Genomic DNA, 25,891 nt, shown 5'->3' with positions numbered 1-25,891 from the left:
TTGAGAAAAAGCTTGGGTCCTGAAGGGATTCTGAGCGGGCGTTGACAGTAAAAAATGCCCAGGAGGGAAAGCAGAAGAAACTATTTTGTAGCTTGTCGACACAACCTCCCACACCCAGGCGTCTTCGACATTTTCGAGCCAGATCTCCTGGAAGGAGAACAGCCGCCCCCCACCCGAGGGAGCGGTTTGGGTGAGGGCAAATTTTCAGGCTGTGGAAGCCCGCGGTGCCGGAGTGGGTCTAGCACGTCTGCTGTGGGGCTGACAGGAGTTTCTACACCGGAAGGAAGGTCTCTGAGCTTGGAAGAGACGGGAGTCACTGAGTTCTGCCTCTGACGTGGTGCCAAGTACCGAAATGAAAGAAAACCATCTTTGTCTTCTGACTGACTGAGGAAAGTAGACGTCGTCTTTGATGACGTAGAAGAAAAGAGCGCCTTTCTCCTGTAGCCTCAGAAATTAGTTGGACCAGGTTAGGTCCATAAAGAAGATACTGGGCAAATGGAAGGGCGAAAACCTTCTTCCTAGAGGCACTATTAGTATTCCAGTTCTTAGTCCAAATAGCCCTCTGGACAGCTACAGCATTAGCCATGGCCTTAGCCAACCTTTGGGCAGCCTGGACAGAGACGTCAAAGATATATTTAAACATCTGCAAAAGCTGTGCAGCTAGCAGGGAAGTGTCCACCAGAGAGTCCCCTGAATCAATTGCTTCCTGTAGTTGAATAGCTAGTTCAATACTAGCCAAGCCAATTTTCCTGCGAAAGATGGTCTGACTGAAGTTGTGGCCGTGATGAAAGTGGCTTTTGCCATAGACTTCACTTTGGCATCAACAGGATCCTTTAAAGCGGAAGCATCTGCAACCGGTAAGGTAGTATTTTCATAAAGCCGGGCCATGGGAGTATCTACCCTTGGGATGGGCTGATCATTTGGCAATACATTCATCAGAGTAAGGAAACATATTGTCCGCACACTTAGACACGTTCATAGATGGGTCAGGGTGTTTCCATGAATCAGAAAACAATTTACCAAAATCCATATGATCTGGAGTGAGGGGGTCGCCTGTGGCGATGCAATAAGAACTTATTCTAAGGGGATTCAGCAGGAACATTTGCAATCTTAAGTATATCTCTCACCGCCTGAAAAAGATCCTTCAGAGCAGTGAAGCAGAGTGGATTTGCTTCTATTACATTTAAACTCCGAATCGGAGACAGAGACGTCCTCGGAAGAAGCTGGTTCAGATATATCTCTTAAGTGAAAAAAAAAAAAGGACACCTGCAGCATTTTTGTCCAAAAAGGAATCAGGGGAAGAATGACATCTCCTTGATTTCCTGGCCCACTTGCGGGATGTACTGGGAGAACTAGAATATGCGCAATCCAGGAAAGAATGTATTGAGGGCCTGAATGGACTGTGGTGCCTGAGAGGGGTCAGACAATTGATACGCTAACTACTGAGGGAGGCGTTGTAAGGCATCCGCCGTGGCATGAGAGGCGGGCGCGATTATCAACCGCCCGGGTGAGGGAAGCCGCCCTTTGGGGGGCAATATGCTTACTAACCGTGGGAGCTGGGTAATCCTGTGGTGGTTTAGGCAGAGGGCATTGAACACAGACAGGGTGAGTCTGCCCGAATGGAAACGTAGTACTGCACCACGTACACACAAAGTTCATTACAATGGCGGAGGGAGTTAGGGTCTTAGAAGCTTAACCCGGTGAAGACATATTATGAGCCTTTTACAAAAAAAACACTATAGCCAATGGCTATTCTACCAGATCCCCTAGGTGCTGCATCCCCCGTGAAGGAGGAATGTTTCCAGTGCTGTATAACTTCTGTACACCGGTCAGTGTACTCTGGTGTTTACTACCAGCGATAGAGGGAAGCATCTGAGGAGAATAGAATAACCCCTCCCCTCCAGCCAAAAAACCCTGCGCCATGCTGGTTGGACAGGGTGGGCATGTGACTCAGGTCCCGACTGGTTACCAATCAGAAAACTAAAACAGTGCGGCGAGGAAAGCGGGCGGGAACACGAGGGGGCGTGACCAGCCTGCGGCCTAGTAGGGGACCAAAGCCGAGGCCTAAATTAATGGTGCTGCCAGCGGAACCCCGTGGCTTGTAGTAAAAAAACAAAACAGAAGATAATGCTGAAGTATGTCTGTCAGCACATAAGTGTTAGAAAAACCATTAATAAGGACACAACACCTCAGAATTAAAAAAAACCTCTACATATAATGCCGCAAAGCCCACTGACATTGTCTGAATGCTCCACCAACACAACAGCTCCCAACGGAGTCTTCTTCAGGCACAGCATGTAACCCCTTCAGAAAACGCACTCGCTTATTGTGGCTGTGCGGCATCCTCAACCACTGGTGCGGTAATAATAGGGGACTGGGAGACCAAGGCATGGAACAACCACCAGAGAGGTGGGCATCCACTGAGGTGGGAAGAGCATCCATCAAAATGGCAGGCATCCACTGAATAAGTGGAAATTTCTTCTGCCCAGTGCCCGCAGGGAAGTCACCAAGTGGTGCACAGAAGGGACTTGCACCCTGCACCTGAAAGAAATAAAACTAAAATAAAAAATCTAGCAGAATTGCCTGCAGTGCAGGACATATCTGCCTCCTATGGGCAGTAGGCTAAAACTGAGAAGCAGAGTGCTCAGCAGAGGGTACAGCCCACTAGGCGGAGCAAAAATATTTTTGTTATATTTACCTAGTGTCAGCAGCCTATACACATGGTACTGTGTCCCCCAGGGAATACCTTAACAAGAAATAATCTCAAGGAAAAAAGCCTTGCAAAAGTTCTTCACAGATGTACAGCAGATATTTCCAAAGTTACTAAACTATAGCTAAAATTCATAACTTTAACTAAAGGAACTTTACTTAAAAAAAGGATAACTCCATCAAAGAATTTGTGACAGTGGCTGTAGCTGTGAAGAGCGGAAAATCAGAGGGATCACTAAACAATATCACGGTCTCAAGGTGTATCGTGATTTATCATGAAGTTCAAACATCAAGACAGGTCTCCAAGTGAATGATCAGTCAACGAATCAAAGAGAGAATGGATCTAAGATGAACAGTGTCAAAATATCCTGCTAATTAAAGAGTTACTGTATTTTCAGAAATTTTTGAGATGTCAGAGAAGTATTGCTCATAGGGGTGCGGGTGCTGAGAGCCCCCAGTTGCTGAAATGAAAGGCAGTAGCTCTGATCGCCATATTTTTGCATGATCAGATTTTGAGAATATATTTAGATGACCAATTCCTATTAGCCCAAGGGTCCCTTTATCCAAAAATATCATAAAGAAGTTGTAAAAATAATATGCAGATTATTTAAACACATAATTACAAATGAGTAGCTTTTGTTCATCGTCTAAGCTTACAGTATTTTCCTTCTGACATAAATGTTTTCTCACATCACAATTTCAGCTGCTAGACCTTACCATTGTACATATGTACTAATAGTAAGCCCATGATCATGGACTTTGCTTTTATCTCTATGTAATGTAGGCCAGGCTTTGATCCTCGTTTATTTCTCTTTTTTTTTGTTGCATCTTCTACATGTAATGTAAAATGATTTTTTCTTCTCATTTACAAAAATAAGGTTTTACACTGGACTTTGCCAAATGCAAATGGAGGAAAACTTACATTACAATTATAAAGCACAATTTGCTAATAAGAATACACTGATCACAGTCACACCATGGCAATTATTAATGAGATATTATGAGATTAGTAATGAAGCGGTTATGTGGCTCAGCACCTTTGCCCCCTTATTCTTTATCATTTTTGCTATATGACAGCAGCATACAGGGAAAATGATCAAGGGACGTGAATTTAGAATTATAATAGAGCAGTCTTGTCAATATATACAATGTCAGGAGAGTTCAGACAAGCAAGAATTACACTAACTGCATTAGGAATAAAAGCATTGTATATTACCGTACCTGAAATAGAAATTGCTAGACAGATCTACATTTTGGAATATTCGTAAATACCTAAAACAAAAACAAAAGTAACATGTAATACGTAGATAGATAAATAATTATTTGTTATTATTATTATACCCTGAGTGCAACTCAGCAAGTCGAACGCTGGCCGACTCGACCATAAACACGCATGCTCGAATCTGCTTTATTTCTTTTCAATTCTCTTTTTATTGAAGTTTTAAAACTTAAACAGAGAAATTAGTGAGACTGGTAAAAAGGAATACAAATAAAAGGTGCAAAACCGAACTAGTGATAGGTGGTCATATTCCATATTATCACGTTGTTAACTCCTTTTTTCTGTTCTGTGATAGAGGCAGAAAAATGGAATTCAAGCTGTGACTTATAACCAATGATGCCAACGGACCCCACTGACTTATAATGGTGTCCGTTGGGTTCCCTCGTAGTGTTCGTCATTTTGAAAAGAAGAATATCGCTCAAATATGACGAAAACTGTGGTGGAGGCCCCTGACGGAGCCTCCAACTCAGATGTGAACAGACCTTACGCCTGCAAGTAAAGGCAAGAAAAAGACAAAATATTAATCATCAAACTTTGTAAGAGAGACAAGAGGGGTAAGCCCCTGTCAGACACCTCTGGCAAAACTTATTCTGGGGGAAGGGGGGGGGGGGGGGAGGGGGAGAAAAAAAAAAGAATCAGATTGCCTCCACATACATTAGATTAATAGCATATTCATCCAACATCTATCTTATGTATATGGCCAGATTAACAGAGGTCACAGGGGCCAAATTGTCATCTGTTTACCATTTATGCCAGCCTGCTGCCAACAATCATACAAAGCCTGGTTATATAAAAGCAGAAGTATAGGCTATGCAACTGCCTAACAACCAACCCTGCAATCCAATACGCCATAACACATCATGTATATATTACTAGAATTTCACAAGTTTACAAAGGGGCATTCGACATACTTAACGTTGGCTTTCTTTTACGTCAACTTTCACCATTTTTTCAAATGTAAGTTTAAATAGTCCCTTAATTAATAAAATTCCTATGATCAGTTTACTCATAAATACGTCAGCATAAAACATAAGCAGCTTAAAAAGCCCTTTAACGTGGGCCAATGATTGGGAGAATGAGCATTCTAACGAATGCTCGATCCCGATCATTACCCTGTGTAAACAGGGTAAAGATCAGTTGATGAACGGCAGTTGATTATTGGCTAATCGCATTTTTATACATCCAAAAAAATGGTCGCTAGTCGGCAGCACATTTCCCTGTGTAAAATCGCTCTTACACAACAAACTTTAAAATAAAATTTTAATTGTTTAGCATTAAATATAATAAACTTGTCAGATATGTAATCTTTTTTTAAAAGCTAATAATTTAGTCTACAGAAAAATAAAATTAAAGTGACTGAAAGAAGACAACAAGTCTGAATAGGCTAAGACATAGAACCACTTCAGTGGAGATGTAGATGTGTTTGTTCATTATTATCATGATTCACTATTTACTGTAATAAAATTAATAAAATATTTTAGGCATGTGAAAAAACTTCTGAAATTTATTACCTGGCTTCATCAGGGTGGGTGACTCGTACAGACTCATTTGGAATATACAGAACACTTGTATCCTCTATTTTGTATATTGCATGACCTCCGATGTCTGACATTTTTCTTCTCTTAGTAATTAGCACAATGTAATACCCTTCTAAAAACTGGACAAATCCTGTAAAAAAACAAAAAAAGGAGAATAAATTAATATTTCACACATAGAACTTTTACTTTGGGTACAGTATTACGTTAGGACACATTTTAAACTGGTTTTCCCATTAGGGACATTTATGACATATCCACAGGATATTACATAAACACAAAAGTTTGAACAGCACATTCCAACAAAATGAAGCAAAACGTGTATGCAGGTGCAAGAACGCCTGTGACTAATTGCACCCGTAAACACGTTTTGTTTCATTTTGTTGGAATATGCTGTTCAAACTTTTGTGTTGTTTATGTGATTCATATATGTGGGGTTAGTGAATGCCTCCATTTTTTGATCTTGCACTCCTCCCATTCTGTCCTGGGTGATTTTAATTAGTTTAATGCTGGTTCCTACCATCCTCAGATATATGTAGGCTTAGTCCCAGTTCTGGGTGTATGTGCAGCGTAGGTTCCCACCTCATAGAGGTCGCCTTGTCGTGGCAGGTGGGCTCACACAATTTGTTCAAAATGTGCGCTAAGAACCTCTCTATTGTAAGTAGATTTAGCAGTAATGCATATTTATTTATATTTAGTGGGTTAGGTGGCATTAGTGCTCGCAGTGTGCGGTTGCCATTTTCTTGTGTGCTATATCCACAGGCTGTCATAAATGTTAGACAGGTTCGGGTCCCACCTCTGGGACCCGCACCTATCTCTAGAATGGGGCCCCCTAAACCCCGTTCTACCTCTATGTGCTCCGGCTGACCCGTGTGATTTCCGACTACGAAGAAGGAAACAGGGTAGCTCACTGAGCAACGCTGTTTCCGTAAGTCCCATAGTACTTAATGATGGTTATGGAAACAGCTCGCATGCTATGCTGCTTCCGTTACTGCCACTCAATACTATGGGAGTTATGGAAACATCGTAGCTCAGAGAGCTACGCTGTATTCGTTACACCTGACAATATAGTCAGGAAGTGGCCGGGAGGCAGCAAGAGCAGAAAAAGGTAGAATGGGGTTTGGGAGCCCCGTTCTAGAAATAGGTGGGGGTCCCAGAGGTGGGACGCGTTTCTATCTGACATTTATAACATATTTTGTGGATATGTTAAATCCTCCAAAATACGAGACAGCACACCTTGATAGTGAAAAAGTGGATTTATTCACCACATGCGACGTTTCAGCCCTACTCCATGGGGCATTTCTCAAGCAATGTGGAAATGTTATATATGTAACCCCTTTGACCCCTTCCCGACATTTGTCATATGGATAAGTCATGAAAAGCTAGTGTGTCCCGCATTTTGCCGTATCCAAACGACAAATGGTGGACACCGGCTCAGAAGCTGAGGTGCATATTACAGCTGACACTCTGGGGTAATTGCGATGACCGACGTTTGCTCTGATCCCCGCCGTTAACCCATAAAATGCAGTGGTCAAAAGTGATCGCTGCATTTATGGTGTTTGCAGCTCATCGGCACCCCAGCAATGAAATTGCCGTGGTGCCGGTGGCTGCAAAGGCAACCGGAGGCCATAACACTGGCCACCCGGTATGCCTAGGTATACCTATGTAGTGCAATGTGTTAGATCTGACAGTTGGACCTACAAGTCCCCTAGTGGGACTAAAGAAAAGTGTAAAAAAAAGGTGAAAACAAAAGTTGTAAAAGATATAATAAAAGTTTCAAGTAATAAAACAAAAAACAATTGCCCTTCTTCCCTTGTCACTTTGCTCTACAAAAATTGGAATAAAAAGTGATCAAAAAGTCGCATGTATCCATAAATGTTACCTATAAAAACTATAGCTTGTCTCGCAAAAAAGAAGCCCTCATAAACCTCCGTCGACTAAAAAATTAAAATGTTATTGCTCTCACAACATGGCGACAGAAAAAATACATTCTTTTTACAAAAGTAATTTTATTGGGCAAAAAGTTGTAAAATATAAAAAAGTGCTATAAATTTGGTATCGCCGGAATCGTACTGGCCCACAGAATAAAGTTAACATGTAACTTATAACGCATGGTCAACGGCGTAAAAAAAGACGTAAAAAAACTATGCCAGAATTGCTGTTTTGTTTGGTCACCTTGCCTCCCAAAAAATAGGATAAAAAGTGTTCAAAAAGTCGCATGTACCCCAAAATGGTACCAATAATAACTACAGCACGTCCCGCAAAAAACAGCCCTCATGCCACTACTTTTATTAAAAAATTAATTAGTTAAGGCTCCAATAAAATCAGGAAATAAAAAATATGCAGAAGTGCAGGCCCAAGGGTAACATTTCTTCAGTTTCAAGAGGCGATTTATCAAGGCCCTAAAATTAGGGAGCCAGCAAGGGTAGGACCCAAACATATCTACTCGAAACGAGGGTGCCCGCATTATACCAGGACAACACTTCCCAGCAAAATTCTCCAAACTGCAAAGGTGTGGAGTGTGGACCAAAAGGGGGATAAGAAAGGACACCATTTATCAGTGCGACACTGGCCTGTGCAGAAAGGATTGCTTCACAGCGTAACACAAATCTATGGATTATTTTACCCCATTATTATACCACCTGACTATGCCCCTGATGTACTCCGCACAGATTACATTTGCCCCCACATTATAAACTGAAATATCAGTAAAACTGCAAACAAAACTTCTACCAAGAAAAATCCACGGTCCAAAAGCCAAATGGCGCTCCCTCCGTTCTGAGATCTACAGTGTGTCCTAACAGCTGTTTACTTCCACATATATGGCATCGCCATACCCGGGAGTACCCTTTTAATAATTTTTGGGATGTGTGTCTCCAGTGGCATAAGCTGGGCACGACATTTTCCACTGAAATGGCATATCTAGGGAAAAATGTAAATTTTTACTTCGCACCATCCGCAGCACAATCGTTTATGTAAAAGACCAGTGGGGTGAAGATGCTCACTACACCCCTTAATAAATGCTTTGAGGGGTGTAGTTTCCAAACTGGGGTCACTTCTCAGGGGTTTCTTTTATTATTTCACATCATAGCCTCTGCAAATGTGAACCAATACTTTGTAAATCGCCAAATTAGGCCTCAACTTCGCATGGTACTCTTTCACTCCAGAGCCTGGTCGAATGTCCAGACAAAAGATTAGAGCCACATGTAGGGTATTTCTAAAACCGGGAGACACATCATATTAATGAGAGAGCTGTCTTGTTATGGTGGCACAAGCTGGGCACCACCTACTGGCATATCTATGGAAAAAATCCCATTTTCACTCAGCAACATCGAGTGCACACTAATTTCTGCAAAACACCTGCAAGTTTAAAATGCTCACTACACCCATAGGTGAATACCTTGAGGGGTGTAGTTTTGTGAATGGTGTCACTTTTGGGTAGTTTCCACTGTACTGGTACCTTAGGGGCTTTGCAAAAGAGACATGGCCTCCGCAAACCATTCCTGCTAAATTTGAGCTCCAAAAGCCAAAATGGAGCTTTTTCCCTTCGGAGCCCTGTCATGTGTCCAAACAGCCATTTATGACCACATGTGGGGTACTGTTTTACTCGGGAGAAATTGCTTTAAAAAATGTTTAAGTGCTTTTTCTCCTTTAGTCCTTGTGGAAATGAGAAAAAATTAGCTAAACCTACATTTTCTTTGAAAACATTTCGATTTTCATAGCCTACTTCCAATAATTTCTGCAAAAAACTTGTGGGGTCAAAATGCTCACTATACCCCTAGATAATTTTCTCAAGGGGTGTACTTTCCAAAATGGGGTCACTTGTCGGGGGTTTCCACTGTTTTGGCATCACAAGACCTCTTCAAACCTGACATGGTGCCTAAAATATATTCTCATAAAAAGGAGGCCCCAAAATTCACTAGGTGCTCCTTTGCTTCTGAGGCCGGTGCTTCAGTCCGTAAGCATACTAGGGCCAAATGTGGGATATTTCTAAAAACTGCAGAATCTGGACAATAAATATTGATTTGAGTTTCTCTTGTAAAACCTTCTGTGTTACAAAAAAACATGGATAAAAAAATGAATTTCTGCAAACAAAAATGAAACTTGTAAATTTCACCTCTGAAATGTCTAAAGGTTTTTAAAAAAACTTTCTAAATGCGGTTTTGAATACTTTGAGGGGTGCAGTTTTTTGAAAATTGGGTGACTTATTGGGGGTTTCTAATATATAAGGCCCTCAAAGCCACTTCACAACTTAACTGGTCACGGTAAAAATAGCCTTTTGAAATTTTATTGAAAATGTGAGAAATTGCTGCTAAAGTTCTAATCCTTGTAACGTCCCAGAAAAAAAAAGGGTGTTCAAAAACCGATGCCAATCTAAAGTAGACATATGGGGGATGTTAATTAGCAACTATTTTGTGTGGTATAATTGGCTGTCTTACAGCAGATACATTTAAATTTAGAAAAATGCAAATTTTTAAAAATTTTCGCTAAATTTAGGTTTTTTTTCACAATTAAATACTGAACGTATCGTGCAAATTTTGCCAGTAACAAAGTCAAATGTGTCACGAGAAAACAATCTCAGAATTGCTTGGATAGGTAAAAGTATTCCGAAGTTATTACCACATAAAGTGAAACATGTCAGATTTTAAAAATAAGGCTCTATCAAGAAGGTCAAAAGTGGCCAAAGAGAGAAGGCGTCAATTCACTTCCATTTGTGGTTGTTTGATATTTTGTAGTGCAAGATAAGACGACGCATGTAATTCTCCAGTTTTTCGTAACCAGTAGAAATGTCTGCAACAGGCATTTTTCTACGAACAAGAAAGTGTGGCTTATAATTACTTATTTCTATAAAAATTGCATGTAACCTGGATCAGGGGGATTAATATATCCACAAGATAACTTGATTCTATACTGAAATTTCAAACTTGAATGGGAGATCGAGTTATAATAAAATAATACACTCTTAGATAAAAATGTGTTCAGATTGGTGAGTGACCGCTTTCCTGTGACCTGCACCAATTAACTTTTTGGAGCTTTCTGAACGAAATTTCCCCTTTAACTGATAAGTTTTGAAAGAAACATCCCTGTAGGAGTTGCATCTGTTTTTTTTTTTTTTTTTTTTTTTGAGAAAATGCTTCACTATGAAACATAAAAACAAACTTGGTATGGATACAAGCAAGACTCCAACTGTAACTGCATGCATTACGATTCCAGCTTAAAAAGCATTTACTATGAGAAAAATGCACTTTCCATATGATATTTTTACTGGCTGCACACAGATTCTGGAATCTCTATGAATAAGGGAAAATAGCCAATAAAGTGGGGCGATATCTAGGTGATATTACTTCAGTCAACCATGTTGGATCACCGCAATGCCAACTGTCATTATTACTAATTTTCCTTCATTGTTCATGTGATCGCCACACTATTTAATATACATACATTGATAATTGTGCACTCATACCCACCTATGATTCCCTCACCTATCAGGAAGAAGGAGATCCTCTGACACGCCCCATTTTATCAGACAAGCGGCTAGCTGCAGGTGCATCCATACAAAAACTGGAGAAATGTGCGCGGCTCTCTTCATTCAAGTCTATGGGCTTTACGGAAAGAGCTGATCACGGTTGCTCAGAATTCAAAACTAAAACAAAAGGAAACGGGGGCCTGGCCTAGCTGCATATGTAGCAAGACGGGATCTGCTGAGCTCCCACTGCCACACAGCATTTATCCGGCAAAATTCTCCTGAACCCTGCTTTGTTTGATACCTACCTGTTCCTCACCGTGGTCTGCTATCAATAGGGATTACGGACATACCCAACGAGCCGTGGACGGGGCTCTCTGGACTCCGCTGCATTCATCTCCAGACGGCCTGTTCCCGCTCCGGTGCCATTTTGGGCCTCGTGGTGCACTCGACACTGTGGAGGTTCTTCCTGCTCCAAACTGGTCGGAGACACTGATACCCGTGTAGCGACGGCTCTGCATAGACTCTGCCACGGACAGCTACCAGGACATAACGCCTCAGCAGTGACGGGAGATTATTGTGCTGTGGTGAACTGTGAGTACATGCAAGCCAGGGTGTCTCAGGGCCCTAAAAACGCGCAGCTACTGCATATTCTCCAAAACAATAAGCCCCCATCATACACCTGTTTCGCTCCCAAGTTCATCTATGGCAGACATGACTAAAAGAGGTAAAGGGGTACAAGGAACACAGGGGATAGACTGCAGGATGGCATGGACAACCCAGTAAGAGAACTCAAAATGGTTGAGCAACAGAAAGACGTAGCTGCCCGTTTGGAACACTATGCTCACGTGCCATCGGCATCTCAGGCTGCGGGGTCGACCATTGTTCCTGAACAGGACTCCCTGTTAGATTAAACCCTCGGGGTGATATCTGCTAGTCATGGGACAGGAGAGGAACGGGACGCTGCTGATGCGGCGATGCGGTCACCTGGGCATGAAATGTCTGACAAACTCGGAGCCTACCCTCAAAGATGTGTTTTTTTGCTGTTAAATAATGTAGTTCTGCATTATGCATGCTTGAAGTGCAAGATGGAGGTATTATGGAATCTCTCGCTATCAGCAAATAGGACATTAGAAAGGTGCCCGAGCGCACAACTGCAGTGGAAGGTAGAATATCTGAATTGGAGGACAGTGTGACCCCAATTGCTAGAGATTCCCGCAGACAGGCTCTGGAAATAGCTGAGCTGAGGGCCAAGGAAGATGACCTGGAAAATAGGTCGAGGCACAACAATAGTAGTCTAGTGGGGGTCCCAGAGAGATCTGAGGGTGCTAACTGCGATGCATACTTTGACTCCTGGATTAAAGATAAATTTGGCGCCAAAAATATCACACCTTTATTCACCATTGAAAGGGCTCATAGAGTACACACTAGATCTTTGCCTCCTGTGGCTCCGCCAAGACAGATACTCAAAGATTTTACATTTCAGAGACAGAGACACTGTCCTTGGTAAGGGCTAGACACCATCCGGATTTGACTATTAATGGTCACAAGATCTCAATCTTTCCTGATTATTCCGCAGAGCTGCAGCGCAAGAGAATCAAATTTATAGAAGTTAAGCGCAAGCTGCGCCAATTGAATGTTTCTTACTCTATGCTGTATCCAGCAAAGCTTAGAGTAGCAGCACTGGGAACTACCCACTTCTTCAATACTTCCACAGAATTAGCATCTTGGCTAGAGAGACATGAGCGAGAATTACAACTGGAAGATAGAGGAGCCACTTAAAAGTCTGGATGCTTTGGGTGTTTTGATACAGTGCTGGATACAGGAAAGTCAGTGACTGAATCCTGGAAGGACATCCTGATACAATTTTGGAGTCTGTGATAGCTCACATTATACTGATTTGCTACTGTTAGAAGTTGTTTGAGGTTATATGACGCCTATTGTTACGAACTTCTTTCTAGGTGATAATGTGTTGGAGTACTTCCACTTGGGATACTGGTAAGTGTACATTACAATTGTTGGGAATGGGTTACCATAATGACCTTCAGTTACACATCTCTCGTTACTTTGTTGGTATGTTGGTGTAATGCTTACCAAATAGGGGGAGCAGTCTAGTGGTGAATGTATGAAGCGGGTTACATACATGTGGCTGGCGGGGGGCAGTATTTGCAGAATAATGCATTTGTATACCTGTTGCACCTACTATGGGGGTTCATGGTTACTCATGGTGGGTCAGTTTGAGGTAGTGTGATGATAATCGCCTACTACTACATCTTCCTGCTGTTAGCTAGCCAGGGTTATATTTTTTAGCCCCCGCCCTTCCTTGTGAAGGGATGATCATGTACGTGTGTTTCTGTACCGGTTTTGTCTTGTTGTAGGAGTTGGGGCGAGGGTTTAGGGGTTTTGGTTCAAAGGGCGTTTCTAGGATAACTGGGATTTTTGTAACAGATTTCGACACTCCTAATAGGTGGCGTGATAGGTGGGGCTGTGGGCCCTATGGATTTTGCGACAGAACAATTGACAGGAAGTGGAGAATTGGTGTCAACCTGGTGAATATGTTCTTTTGGCTATCATGGCTTGTAGTGCAATACTGTGGCCTGGAATGTAAGGGGGCTGGGCGATGCTGCCAAGCGTTATGCAGTATTGAATGCCTTGAAACAATACCAACCGGCTATATTGTGTTTATCTGAAATGCACTTAACATCTGACTTGACCACAGCACTTCGTAGAGCGTGGATTGGTTCTTCTTATCAGTCCACATACTCAACACACGCTAGGGGAGTCAGTGTGCTGGTACACAGGTCGATCCCCTTTCAGTGCAGGGAAACATCTATTGATCCGGAAGGACGATATGTTTGCCTGAGATATAAGATTCATAATGTCATGATGATATTGGTAGCGATATATTTACCTCCACCTTATTCTAAAGTAGTGCTGGCTTTTCTGGCGACATCCCCTGACCTCCCAGCCATTGTCATGGGAGACTAATTCTAATTTAGACCCACTTTTGCATAAGTTTCATGGTAATACTATACCTCCTAAGGCTGCGAGCACTGCACTAGCTAGCATTCTGTCTGTGGTGGGATTGCGAGATATATGGAGGGCCTGTAACCCAACCTAGGCGGTACTCGTGTTACTCAAGCTAACATAGCTCCCTATCTATTTCGGTTTGCCTCACCATTGATTTCAATGGTGACGGATCCGATGCAAATGGTTTCCTTTTGTCACCGTTGTTACATAATTACATAGTATGGTTGAAAAAAGACACGTCCATTAAGTTCAACCAACGGATGGGAAAAGGGAAGGTGAAAATTTCTACACATAGGTGCTAATATTTTTTTGTTCTAGGAAATTATCTAAGCCTTTTTTAAAGCCATCTACTGTCCCTGCTGTGACCAGCTCCTGCGGTAGGCTATTCCATAGACTCACCGTTCTCACAGTAAAGGCGGCTTGTCGCCTCTGCAGGTTGAACCTTTCTTTTTCCAGTTGGAGTGAGTGCCCCCTTGTTTTTTGAGGGGGATTTACATGGAACAGGATTTCACCATATTTTTTGTATGTGCCATTAATATATTTCTATAAGATAATCATGTCCCCCCTTATTAGTCTTTTATCAAGGCTAAATAGGTTTAATTCTTTTAAGCTTTCCTCAAAACTTAGATTATCCATGCCCCTTATTTGCTTCGTTGCTCTTTGTATTTTTTCCAACTCCAGGGCATCCTTTCTATGAACTGGAGCCTAGAACTGAACTGCATATTCTAGATGAGGCCTCACTAATGCTTTGTAAAGTGGTAATATTATATTCCTGTCCCGCGAGTCCATGCCTCTTAATACACAATATCTTGCTGGCCTTTGAAGCAGTTGATTGATATTGCATGCTGTTATTTAGTTTATGGATTTACAAGTACACCCAGATCGTTCTCAACAAGTGAATCCCCCAGTGTAGCTCCGCTTAGGACATATGATGTATGAATGTTGTTGGTACCCAGATGCATAACTTTACATTTATCTACATTAAACTTAATTTGCCAACTGGATGCCCAAACACTTTGTTTGTTTAAATCCGCTTGCAATTCACGAACATCTTCCATAGTCTGAACTATATTAGATAGCTTGGTGTCATCTGCAAAAATAGAAATAGTTCTATTAATCCCATCCTCTATATCATTAATAAATAAGTTGAATAATAGTGGTCCCAGCACGGAAACCTGGGGTACACCACTTATAACTGGGGACCATTCATAGTAGGAATCATTGACCACAACTCTGTATACGGTCCTTGAGCCAATTCTCAATCCAATTACAAACTATACTTTCTAAACCTATAGTCCTTAATTTACCCATTAGACGTCTATGAGGGACAGTGTCAAATGCCTTTGCAAAGTCAAAAAACACTATATCCACAGCGGCCCCTCTGTCAAGGCTTCTGCTCACCTCTTCATAAAAACAAATCTGGTTAGTTTGACAAATTCTGTCCTTAGTAAAACCGTGCTGGCTGTCACTTATAATACTATTTTTTGTCACATAATCCTGTATATAGTCCCTCAATAGCCCCTCAAACATTTTCCCCAAGATGGATGTTAAACTTGTCTATAATTACCCAGGGAAGACCTAGAGCCCTTTCTGAATATAGGCACATTTTCCCTGCGCCAGTCCCTTGGCACTATACCAGTCACTAGAGAATCTCTGAATATTATGAAGAGATGGACAGAAATAACTGAACTAAGCTCTTTAAGAACTCTAGGGTGTAACCCATCTGGTCCCGGGGCCTTGTGTACATTTATTTTATTTTATTTAGCTTGGACCATATCTACATTCACCCAGTTCAGTATATCAACTGATATATTAACAGCACTGTCACTGGCTATATCAGATGCTCTTTCTTCTGTTGTATATACAGTGCTAAAGAAACAATTTAGTAACTCTGCCTTCTCTTGTTCCCCTGTGACCAACTCCCCATTACCACTATCTAGGGGTCCTACATGTTCAGACCTTGGCTTTTTTGCATTTATATACTTAAAGAATTTTTGGGGATTTGTTTTACTATCCTTGGCCACCTGCCTTTCATTTTGTATTTTTGCTGATTTTATTACCTTTTTACAGATTAAGCTCTTTATACTTTAACCCCTTAAGGACACAGCCTGTTTTCGCCTTATGGACCAAGCCATTTTTTTTCAAAACTGGCATGTGTCACTTTATGTGGTAATCACTCCAGAATGCTTTCACCTATCCAAGCGATTTTGAGTGTTTGCTCGTGACACATTGGACTGTAAGTTAGTGGTAAAATTTGGTCGATACATTCAGTGCTTATTTGTAAAAAACACCAAAATTTAGAGAAAATTTTTAAAAATTAGCATTTTTCTAAATGTAAATGTATCTGCTTGTAAGACAGATAGTTATATCACACAAAATAGTTACTAGTTCACATATCCCATATATCTACTTTATGTTGGCGTCGGTTTTTGAACATTTTCTTTTTCAAGGACGTTACAAGGCTTAGAACTTTAGCAGCAATTCCCCACAATTTCAAGAAAATATCAAAAGGCTATTTTTTTTAGGGACAAGTTCAGTCCTAAAGTGACTTTGAGGGCCTTATATATTAGAAAACTCCCATAAATCACCCCAATTAAAAAAACTAACCCCTCAAAGTATTAAAAACAGCATATAGAAAGATTCTTAACCCTTTAGGTGCTTCACAGGAATGACAGCAAATTGGAGGTGAAATTTACAAATTTCATTTTTTTTTTGCAGAGAATCAGTTTTAATCCATTTTTTTCTGTAACACAGAAGGTTTTACCAGAGAAACGTTACTCAATATTTATTGCCCAGGTTCTGCAGTTTTTAGAAATATCTCACATGTGGCCCTAGATTGCTAATGGACTGAAACACTGGCCTCAGAAGCAAAGGAGCACCTAGTGGATTTAGGGGCCTCCTTTTTATTAGAATATATTTTAGGCATCATGTCAGGTTTGAAGAGCTCTTGTGATGCCAAAACAGTGGAAACCCCCAACAAGTGACCCCATTTAGGAAGCTACACCCCTCAAGGAAATGGTCTAGGGTTATAGTGAGTATTTTGACCCCACAGGTTTTTTGCAGAAATTATTGGAAGTAGGCAGTGAAAATGAAAATCTACATTTTTTTTCAATAAAATGTAGGTTTAGCTAAATTTTCTTCATTTCCACGAGAACTAAAGCAGAAAAAGCACCACAACATTTGTAGAGCAGTTTCTCCTGAGTAAAACAATGCCCCATACGTGGTCATAAACGGCTGTTTGGACACACGGCAGGGCTCAGAAGGGAAAGAGCGCTATTTGACTTTTGGAGCTCAAATTTAGCTGGAATGGTTTGCGGAGGCCATGTCGCATTGGCAAAGCCTCCGAATGGACAAAACAGTGGGAACACCCCAAAAGTGATCCCATTTAGGAAACTACACCCCTCAAGGAACTTATCTAAGGGTATAGTTAGCATTTTGACCCCACAGGTTTTTGCAGAAATTATTGGAAGTAGGCCGTGAAAATGAAAATATAAATTTTTTTCAATAAAATTTAGGTTTAGCTCATTTTTTTTCATTTCCACAAGAACTAAAGCACAAAAAGCGCCCCAACATTTGTAGATCAGTTTCTCATGAGTAAACAAATACCCCAGATGTGGTAATAAACTGCTGTTTGGACTCACTGGGCTCAGAAGGGAAGGAGCACCATTTGGAGCTCAAATTTAGCTGGAATGGTTTTCGGGTGCCATGTCACATTTGCAAAGGCCCTGACGGGACAAAACAGTGGAAACCACCCAAAAGTGACCCCATTTGGGAAACTACACCCCTGAAGGAATTTATCAAGGGTTATAGTGAGCATTTTGACCCCACAGTTTTTTTGCTGAATTTAGTGGCATTATGCTGTCAAATTAAAAATTACTTTTCTTCTGATAAAATGTGGAAATTTTCAATTTTTACAAAAAATAAAGGAGAAAAAGCACCCCAACATTTGAAAAGCAATTTCTCCCGATTATGGCAATACCCCATATGGGGTCATAAACTGCTGTTTGGACACATGGCAGAGGTCAGAAAGGCAGGAGCGCGATTTGGCAGGCAGATTTTGCTTGCTTGGTTTTTGGGCACCATGTTGCATTTGCAAAACCCTAAAAAGGTACCAAAATACAGTGGTATCCCCAAAAAAGTGACCCCATTTTAGAAACTACACACCTCAAGGCATTTATTATTTGCCTGGACATATGACAGGGCTCAGAAGTGAAGAGCACCGTGCGCATTTGAGGTCTATTTCGGTGATTTTCACACCATTGGCCCACAATTGCAGGGCTCTGAGCTCAAATAGTAAAACAAACCCCAAGTAGTGACCCCTATTTTGGAAACTACACCTCTTAAGACATTTTAAGGGGTGTAGTGAGCATTTTGATCCCACAGGTTTTTTTTCATGAGAAATTAATGCGCAGCGGATGGTGCAAAGTGAAAATTGCAATTTTCCGCTGATATGCCATTTTAGCGCACAATATGTTGTGCCCAGTTTGTGCCACTGCAGACAAATACCTCATAAAATTTTAAGCGGGTTCTCCCGGGTATGGCGATGCTATATACTTGGACGTAAACTGCTGTTTGGGCACGCTGTAGGGCTAATAAGAGAGGGATCGCCATTTGGCTATCGGCGTGCAGATTATGTTTGGTAATCGTTCTGTTTGGGGTATTGCTGATATGTCATTTTGTAATGTGGGGTGATATGTAATCCGTGCGGAGAACATCAAGGAATAATAAGCGGGTATAATAATGCGGTAAATAAATAATAATCCGCAGATGTGTGGCCGGTGTCGCACTGATAAATGGTGTCAACATATGTCTCATGGGACTATACAGTCTATGGGCTAAGTCGCCAGCAAGTGCGGTTAAATTTATTCAACTCCCCAGTAATGATAGAAACTCCAAATATCAGATAGAGCACAAGAGAAAAAAAGAGAGTCAGAAACTATCAATAAATGTAAATTTGCCAAATGGCATAGAAAAATATATATTTTATTGGACAATACAAATAACACGATTAAAAATAGACTACAAATCAAAATAGACTGTATATCTCCAAAAGTATGGGAGAGGAACATGGGTCATGGAGGTAAAACAGTACAAACAACAGTTTATATCAGTAGTTCTAAGCGGTTTGCAAGCAATAGATACAGAGGAAGCGAGGGTTAGTTACAACCATATACAATGTCGGTATATATCAGCAGGAGCAATTAATCTCGTAACAGGCATGAAAAGGATAAGGAACTTAATAGTTAAGCAGAAAACGTCTCCGTGCAACCAGACCTGCTGTCTAAGTAGACGTAAGTGTTTTGCAGCTAAACCTGTCGCAAGCTCAGAAGAGTAAATGTATCAATCAGTAGTCATATATATTAAAATAGCAAAAGAAACACCGCTAGTACTGACCCATATCGTTCCAAGGATGTGGTGACTCCCAGAAGTGGAGAAACCCCAACGTGCGTTTCGCGTGGATGGCTTTTTCAAGGGGTACCCCTTGAAAAAGCCATCCACGCGAAACACGCGTTGGGGTTTCTCCACTTCTGGGAGTCACCACATCCTTGGAACGATATGGGTCAGTACTTGAAAAAGCCATCCACGCGAAACGCGCGTTGGGGTTTCTCCACTTCTGGGAGTCACCACATCCTTGGAACGATATGGGTCAGTACTAGCGGTGTTTCTTTTGCAATTTTAAAATATACGACTACTGATTGATACATTTACTCTTCTGAGCTTGCGACAGGTTTAGCTGCAAAACACTTACGTCTACTTAGACAGCAGGTCTGGTTGCACGGAGACGTTTTCTGCTTAACTATTAAGTTCCTTATCCTTTTCATGCCTGTTACGAGATTAATTGCTCCTGCTGATATATACCGACATTGTATATGGTTGTAACTAACCCTCGCTTCCTCTGTATCTATTGCTTGCAAACCGCTTAGAACTACTGATATAAACTGTTGTTTGTACTGTTTTACCTCCATGACCCATGTTCCTCTCCCATACTTTTGGAGATATACAGTCTATTTTGATTTGTAGTCTATTTTTAATCGTGTTATTTGTATTGTCCAATAAAATATATATTTTTCTATGCCATTTGGCAAATTTACATTTATTGATAGTTTCTGACTCTCTTTTTTTCTCTTGTGCTCTAACTGATAAATGGTGCCCAATCTTATCCGCTTTTGGCACACTGCACATTTTGCATCGCCATATTCTGAGAGCCATAACTTCTTTATTATTTCTCCACTGGAGCTGTGTGAGGGCTTATTTGTTGCGGGACAATCTGTAGTTTTCATTGCTACCATTTTGAGGTACATGCGATTGTTTGATCACTTTTTATTCCATTTTTTTGCAAGAAAGGTGACGAAAAACTAGCAATTCTGTTATGTCTTGTATTTTTACGGCGTTCACCGTGGGCTATAAATTACCATTTTTTTTCTCCAATAATTTTTTTTATTTTTGAGTAAAAACATGAGCGTTTACAACAATCCTCGCACCCTTAGTCCAAAGGTTAATGAGGTACATCATTAGTACAAAATTACAGAGGAACAATAAGAAACAAACAGACAGTAATAGAAACCGTGACTGCTGAAGAGATAAGTAGTGTTGAAGTTATACATATCTATTGTGTATCAAAACAGATAGTCCGGCTAACAGAATGAGCAAACATGATCAGGTCTAAATCCTATATGCAGAGAAATAGAAACTATACCTCCCAGAGTCGAAAAACAAATATATAGGAAATATCTCAGCAGACAGATACCACAGGAGCTTGCGAGCGTATATCAGGAAGTTGGACTACAAAGTCTGACCAAAGAGACCAACGTAAGGCAAAAGCATTGGAAGGTTCGTATTGCCAACATTTTTTCCATTAACTAATCCAAGCGCACCTGGTTAGCGAGTTCCTGAAGAACCAAAGGTGACGGGGACTTCCAGGATCTAGCTATTATAATTCTAGCAGCCATTATTATATGTCCCACAATCGTCCTCATGGATTGCGGGATGTCCATAATGCCTATGAAGCAAAGAGCCAGTGCCGGGGACGGGAGGATTGTGCAGCGAGTAACGTTATATATTAAAGAAAAAGACACCTTCCAAAAATCAAAGCATGAAGGAAATCGCTCCTCTCACCACAGTTACACCAACATAGTGGAGAGTAGGATGGATTAAACCTGGAGATTTGTGCAGGCGTTTTATACCATCTCATCATAATTTTAAAGCGGTGTCCCAATGCGATGAACTATGAGAGCCTTGTTTTGAGCCTTTGATGTCCTGCATCCAGTCATCCATTGAGATGGTAGCATTGAGCCGATCTTCCCACACCAAAAAATGACCAGGTTTCAAAGAGAGTTGAGGTCTATGGAGAGCAGTATAAAAAAAGGAAATACCTTTTAGTTGATGGGATGAGCTGTTATAGTAATCGAAGGCTGCTTTGGGAATAGTCGGAGTCAGGTGACCAGGACTGTAAAAGATGTCGGATCTGGAGGAATTTATATAATAATATATTTCTGCCAGCCCAAATAAAATTGGTAAGTAAACTTTGCAACTTTTGTAAAAAGGTGACAGGAACAGGTATAACAACTGCCCGGAAAACATACAAAATAATAGGAAGTATCATCATTTTAACAATAACCGTACGATCAGCCCAGGAGATCATAGGTTTAGAAAAGGTGCCCAGAAGATGAGAGATCTTGGGAAGAAGGGGAAGATAATTCCTAGCATACATTTGTGAACTGGGACTAATAAATGACCATTTTACTTTATTCTGCTGGTCGATACGATTATGGCGATACCAGATGTATATCGTTTTTTTACGTTTTGCAGCGTTTACAAAATAAAATCACTTTTTAAAATTTTTTATATATTTCTTGTGTCGCCATATTCTGAGAGCCATAACTTTTTTATTTTTCAATCAAAAAACCTGTGGGAGGGCTTGTTTTTTTGCGGGACTAGTTGTAGTTTTTATTGGTACCGTTTTGGGGTACATGCGACTTTTTGATCACGTTTTATTCCATGTTTCTGGAGGGGCGGTGATAAAAAAAAAAAAGAAAAAAAGAGATTCTGGCACGCTTTTTTGCGGTTTTCACCGTGTGGGAAAAATAACATTATAGTTTTATAGTTGGGGTCGTTACGGACGCGGCGATACTAAATATGTGCACCTTTTTTAACGTGTTCATTTTTTTTCCTATAATAAAAGACTTATTATAGGAAAAAAGGCAATGTTTGTTTTTATCAACTTGAAACTTTTATTCAACTTTTTTTTTGTCCCACATGGAAACTTGAGGGCCTGCACCTCTGATCTTTACTCTAATGCATTGCAATACCCACGTAGTGCAATGCATTCGAGCGGTCAGTCATTCACTGACAGAGAGCCTATTAGGTCCAATCTGTGGGCGGGGCCTAAGAGGCTATCGTACGTGGCAGACCAGGAGGCTATTATTAGGCCTCCGATTGCCATATCAACGATAGTCATCGTCACGATAACATCGTGTCGATGCCCATCGCTACAAACTACTAAGATGCCACGAATTGTGTAAGGGTCCTTCAACCTTGGCGTCGGAAGAGAGAAGACACCACAGCTCCAGGCGTACAGTTGAATTTGCAGCAGCATCACCATGTGCAGGTAAGCATAGTAAACTCCCTAGAAACGAGCATATAACCTTTTGGACGCCTGGAGCCGATGTATCTTCTTTGTCCGACTACAAGGTTGAAGGCCCTGTGGGTGACGTCACGCTGTGTGTCTTTAGTGAAAGAAGCTAGGTGGGAACGATGAGAAGTGTATGATGCTGATTTGTCAGCGTCATACACTTCTATTCACAACACCCAGTTGGTAAAAACACAATACACGCCCAGTTGGTAAAAACACAATACACGCCCAGTTGGTAAAAACACAATACACGCCCAGTTGGTAAAAACACAATACACGCCCAGTTGGTAAAAACACAATACACGACCAGTTGGTAAAACGACAAAACATGCCCAGTTGTCCATTGAAAAGCTCATTTGCATAAATATAAAATTGCTCATAACTTGGGCAAAAATGATTGTTTTTCAAAAAAAACAAAAACTTTGCTGTTATCTACATTGCAGCGCCCATCACATTCAATAGGAGATAGGGATATGATAATCTGGTGAGAGAACCTCTTTAATCAAGCAAGCGTTTTTCGCTGTTTTTTACGCCCGTTTTTGGTGCGGTTTTTCTTTCTTTTTTTAAATTGAGGCGTAAAAGAATGCCCCATCGGAACAGAACGCCGTATTTCCCATTGAAATCAATGGGCAGATGTTTGTAGGATGTTTCTGCTTCCGATTTTTCTGCCGTTTTTCGGGACGTTTACCGCCTGAAAAACGGCTAAAAATAGCCTGTGTGAACAAACCCCAAGGTGTGAAGAAATAGCAACATTTCACGGTTAACTAAAACAACCTTATGACAAAAACGCAACACTGTAAAAAAATAAAGAATCAAAGCCCATAGAAAACTCTATTGTACACTTCCAAATTGTCCTCTTTATAGAATTCAAGAAGTACAAAACATTGGGACATTACGGGGAGTTAAGAGCAAACCAGTGAGGCTTTCATGAGATGCATGTGTGTTTTTACAAATACAGTACCTATGTACGCAGCTACCAGGCAGGCTTGTTTGCCAACATGCAATAGTTAGGATATAAATGCAGCCTCTTATGTGTTACTCATCAGCGCTGCAATAAAGTAGCTGATTCATACGTTCAATAACCAGGAGAGTTCTGGTCTACAGCTCACGTGTACCCTTCAATAGGAAGCACAATGCAGCAGCAACAAACAACTGGAGGGGAAATTGATGAAAACATCTCCCCATGCTGAAAAAGACTCTGGTGCGTGTGTATTGTGCCGTGCATACTTTTATTGAAACACGCCATTTTATCTGCCTCATATCCTCATGTCTCTGTAAACTGAATGGCCACTTGTGCTATAGGAGCTATTATAAGAGGTGTATCAAATAATAGTCTATTGTATTGCTTTATGTACATAAAAAGTCAATCTAACACATTAAACATTCTCTTTACTATCTAAATCTACTTAAATATTTTATGGTATGGTACATTTAAAAAGTGCTTTTCTTCGTGTTTTAAACCAGAAAATCTAAAATAAATATATAATATAGGTAACATCTTAGGGCCTGTTCACATCAGAGTTGTCTTTCCATTGAGGGGTTGTCTGAGCTTTCTGTCGGGGGAACCCCTCAATGGAAAGGCAAACCGAAACCATACTTGCGCTATTGATTCCGTCCAAAAAAAAAAAACGGAGCACTTTCACAATGGTGACAAACGGAAACCATTAGCAAAGTATTCATCATCATTGAGATCAATGGTGATGCAAACGGAGGCTATGGTGTCCGTTTGCCTTTCCGTTGAGGGGTTCCCCCGACAGAAAACTCAGACAGAACCCCTCAACGGAAAGACAACGCTGATGTGAACAGGCCCTTAGATATTATTGACAATTAGCCATCAAATCGGGTTTGGTTCGTTTTCGAAATAGATTCAAAGTTAACTTTAACCCTTCCCGCTGTGGGCACTTTTGACCTTCCTGACCGAGCCCAATTTTTCAAATCTGACATGTTTCACTTTATGTGGTAATAACTTCGGAATGCTTTTACCTATCCAAGCGATTCTGAGATTGTTTTCTCGTGACACATTGGACTTACAGGAAAAATTTGAAAAACATCATAATTTTGCGAAAACTTGAAAAATTTGCATTTTTCTAAATTTAAATGTATCTGCTTGTAAGACAGGCAGTTATACCACACAAAATAGTTGCTAATTAACATCCCCCATATGTCTACTAAAGATTGGCATCGTTTTTTGAACATTCATTTATTTTTCTAGGACGTTACAAGGCCCAGAACTTTAGAAGAAATTTCTCACATTTTCAAGAAAATTTCCAAGAGGCGTGTGAAGTGGCTTTGAGGGCCCTATATATTAGAAAGTTTCTTAACCCTTTAGGCGTTTCACAAGAATTAAAGCAAAGTAGAGGTGAAATTTACAAATGTAATTTTTTTTTGCAGAAATTCATTTTTTGATAAATTTTTTTTTTGGTAACACAGAAAGTTTTACCAGAGAAACGCAACTCAATATTTATTGCCCAGATTCTGCAGTTTTTAGAAATATCCCGCATGTGGCGCTAGTGTGGTAATGGACTGATACACAGGACTACGTAGCAAGGGAGCACCTAGTGAATTTTGGGGCCTCCTTTTTATTAGAATATATTTTAGGCACCAAGTCCGGTTTGAAGTTTATGCAAAACAATGGAAATCCCCTAAAAGTGACCCCATTTTGGAAACTACACCCTTAGGGAATTTATCTAGAGGTATAGTGAGCATTTTGACTCCACATGTTTTTTGCAGAAATTATTGGAAGTAGGCCGTAAAAATTAAAATATAATTTTTTTTACAATAAAATGTAGGTATAGCTATATTTTATTTCCACAAGGACTAAATGAAAAAAAGCACTACAACATTTGTAGAGCAGTTTCTCCCGAGCAAAACAATGCCCCATATGTAGTCATAAATGGCTGTTTGGACACACGGCAGGGCTCAGAATGGAAAGAGACATTTGGCTTTTGGAGCTCAAATTTAGCAGGAATGGTTTGCGGAGGCCATGTCGCATTTTCGAAGCCCCTGAGGGGACATAACAGTGGAAACCCACCACAAGTGACCCCATTTTGGAAACGACACCCCTTGATGAAATTATCTAGGGGTATAGCGAGCATTTTGACGCCACAAGTTTTTTTCAGAAATTTTTGGAAGTAGGCCGTGAAAATGAAAGTCTACATTTTTTCCAATAAAATTTAGGTTTAGCTAATTTTCTTTCATTTCCACAAGGACTAACAGAGAAAAGGAACCACAACATTTATAAA

General features: G+C 40.7%; 1 protein-coding gene across 3 annotated transcripts in view; it reads right to left on the bottom strand.

Annotated features, from left to right (window-relative positions):
• The window catches only part of FIG4 (FIG4 phosphoinositide 5-phosphatase), a 338,548-nt gene that overhangs the window by 247,875 nt on the left and 64,782 nt on the right, over positions 1–25,891 (bottom strand). For all 3 annotated transcript variants that reach the window (XM_075862266.1, XM_075862267.1, XM_075862268.1), the window contains 2 exons: positions 5,500–5,656; positions 3,931–3,981 (listed from right to left, as the gene is read on the bottom strand). In XM_075862266.1, the coding sequence (XP_075718381.1) occupies positions 3,931–3,981; positions 5,500–5,656 (208 nt within the window). The remainder of the gene's footprint in view (positions 1–3,930; positions 3,982–5,499; positions 5,657–25,891) is intronic.

This window comes from Rhinoderma darwinii, chromosome 4 (assembly GCF_050947455.1).
Source record: "Rhinoderma darwinii isolate aRhiDar2 chromosome 4, aRhiDar2.hap1, whole genome shotgun sequence".
Classification (NCBI taxonomy): domain Eukaryota; kingdom Metazoa; phylum Chordata; class Amphibia; order Anura; family Rhinodermatidae; genus Rhinoderma; species Rhinoderma darwinii.
Note: the sequence above shows the minus strand (reverse complement) of the source record. Positions and strands in the feature narration are given on the sequence as shown.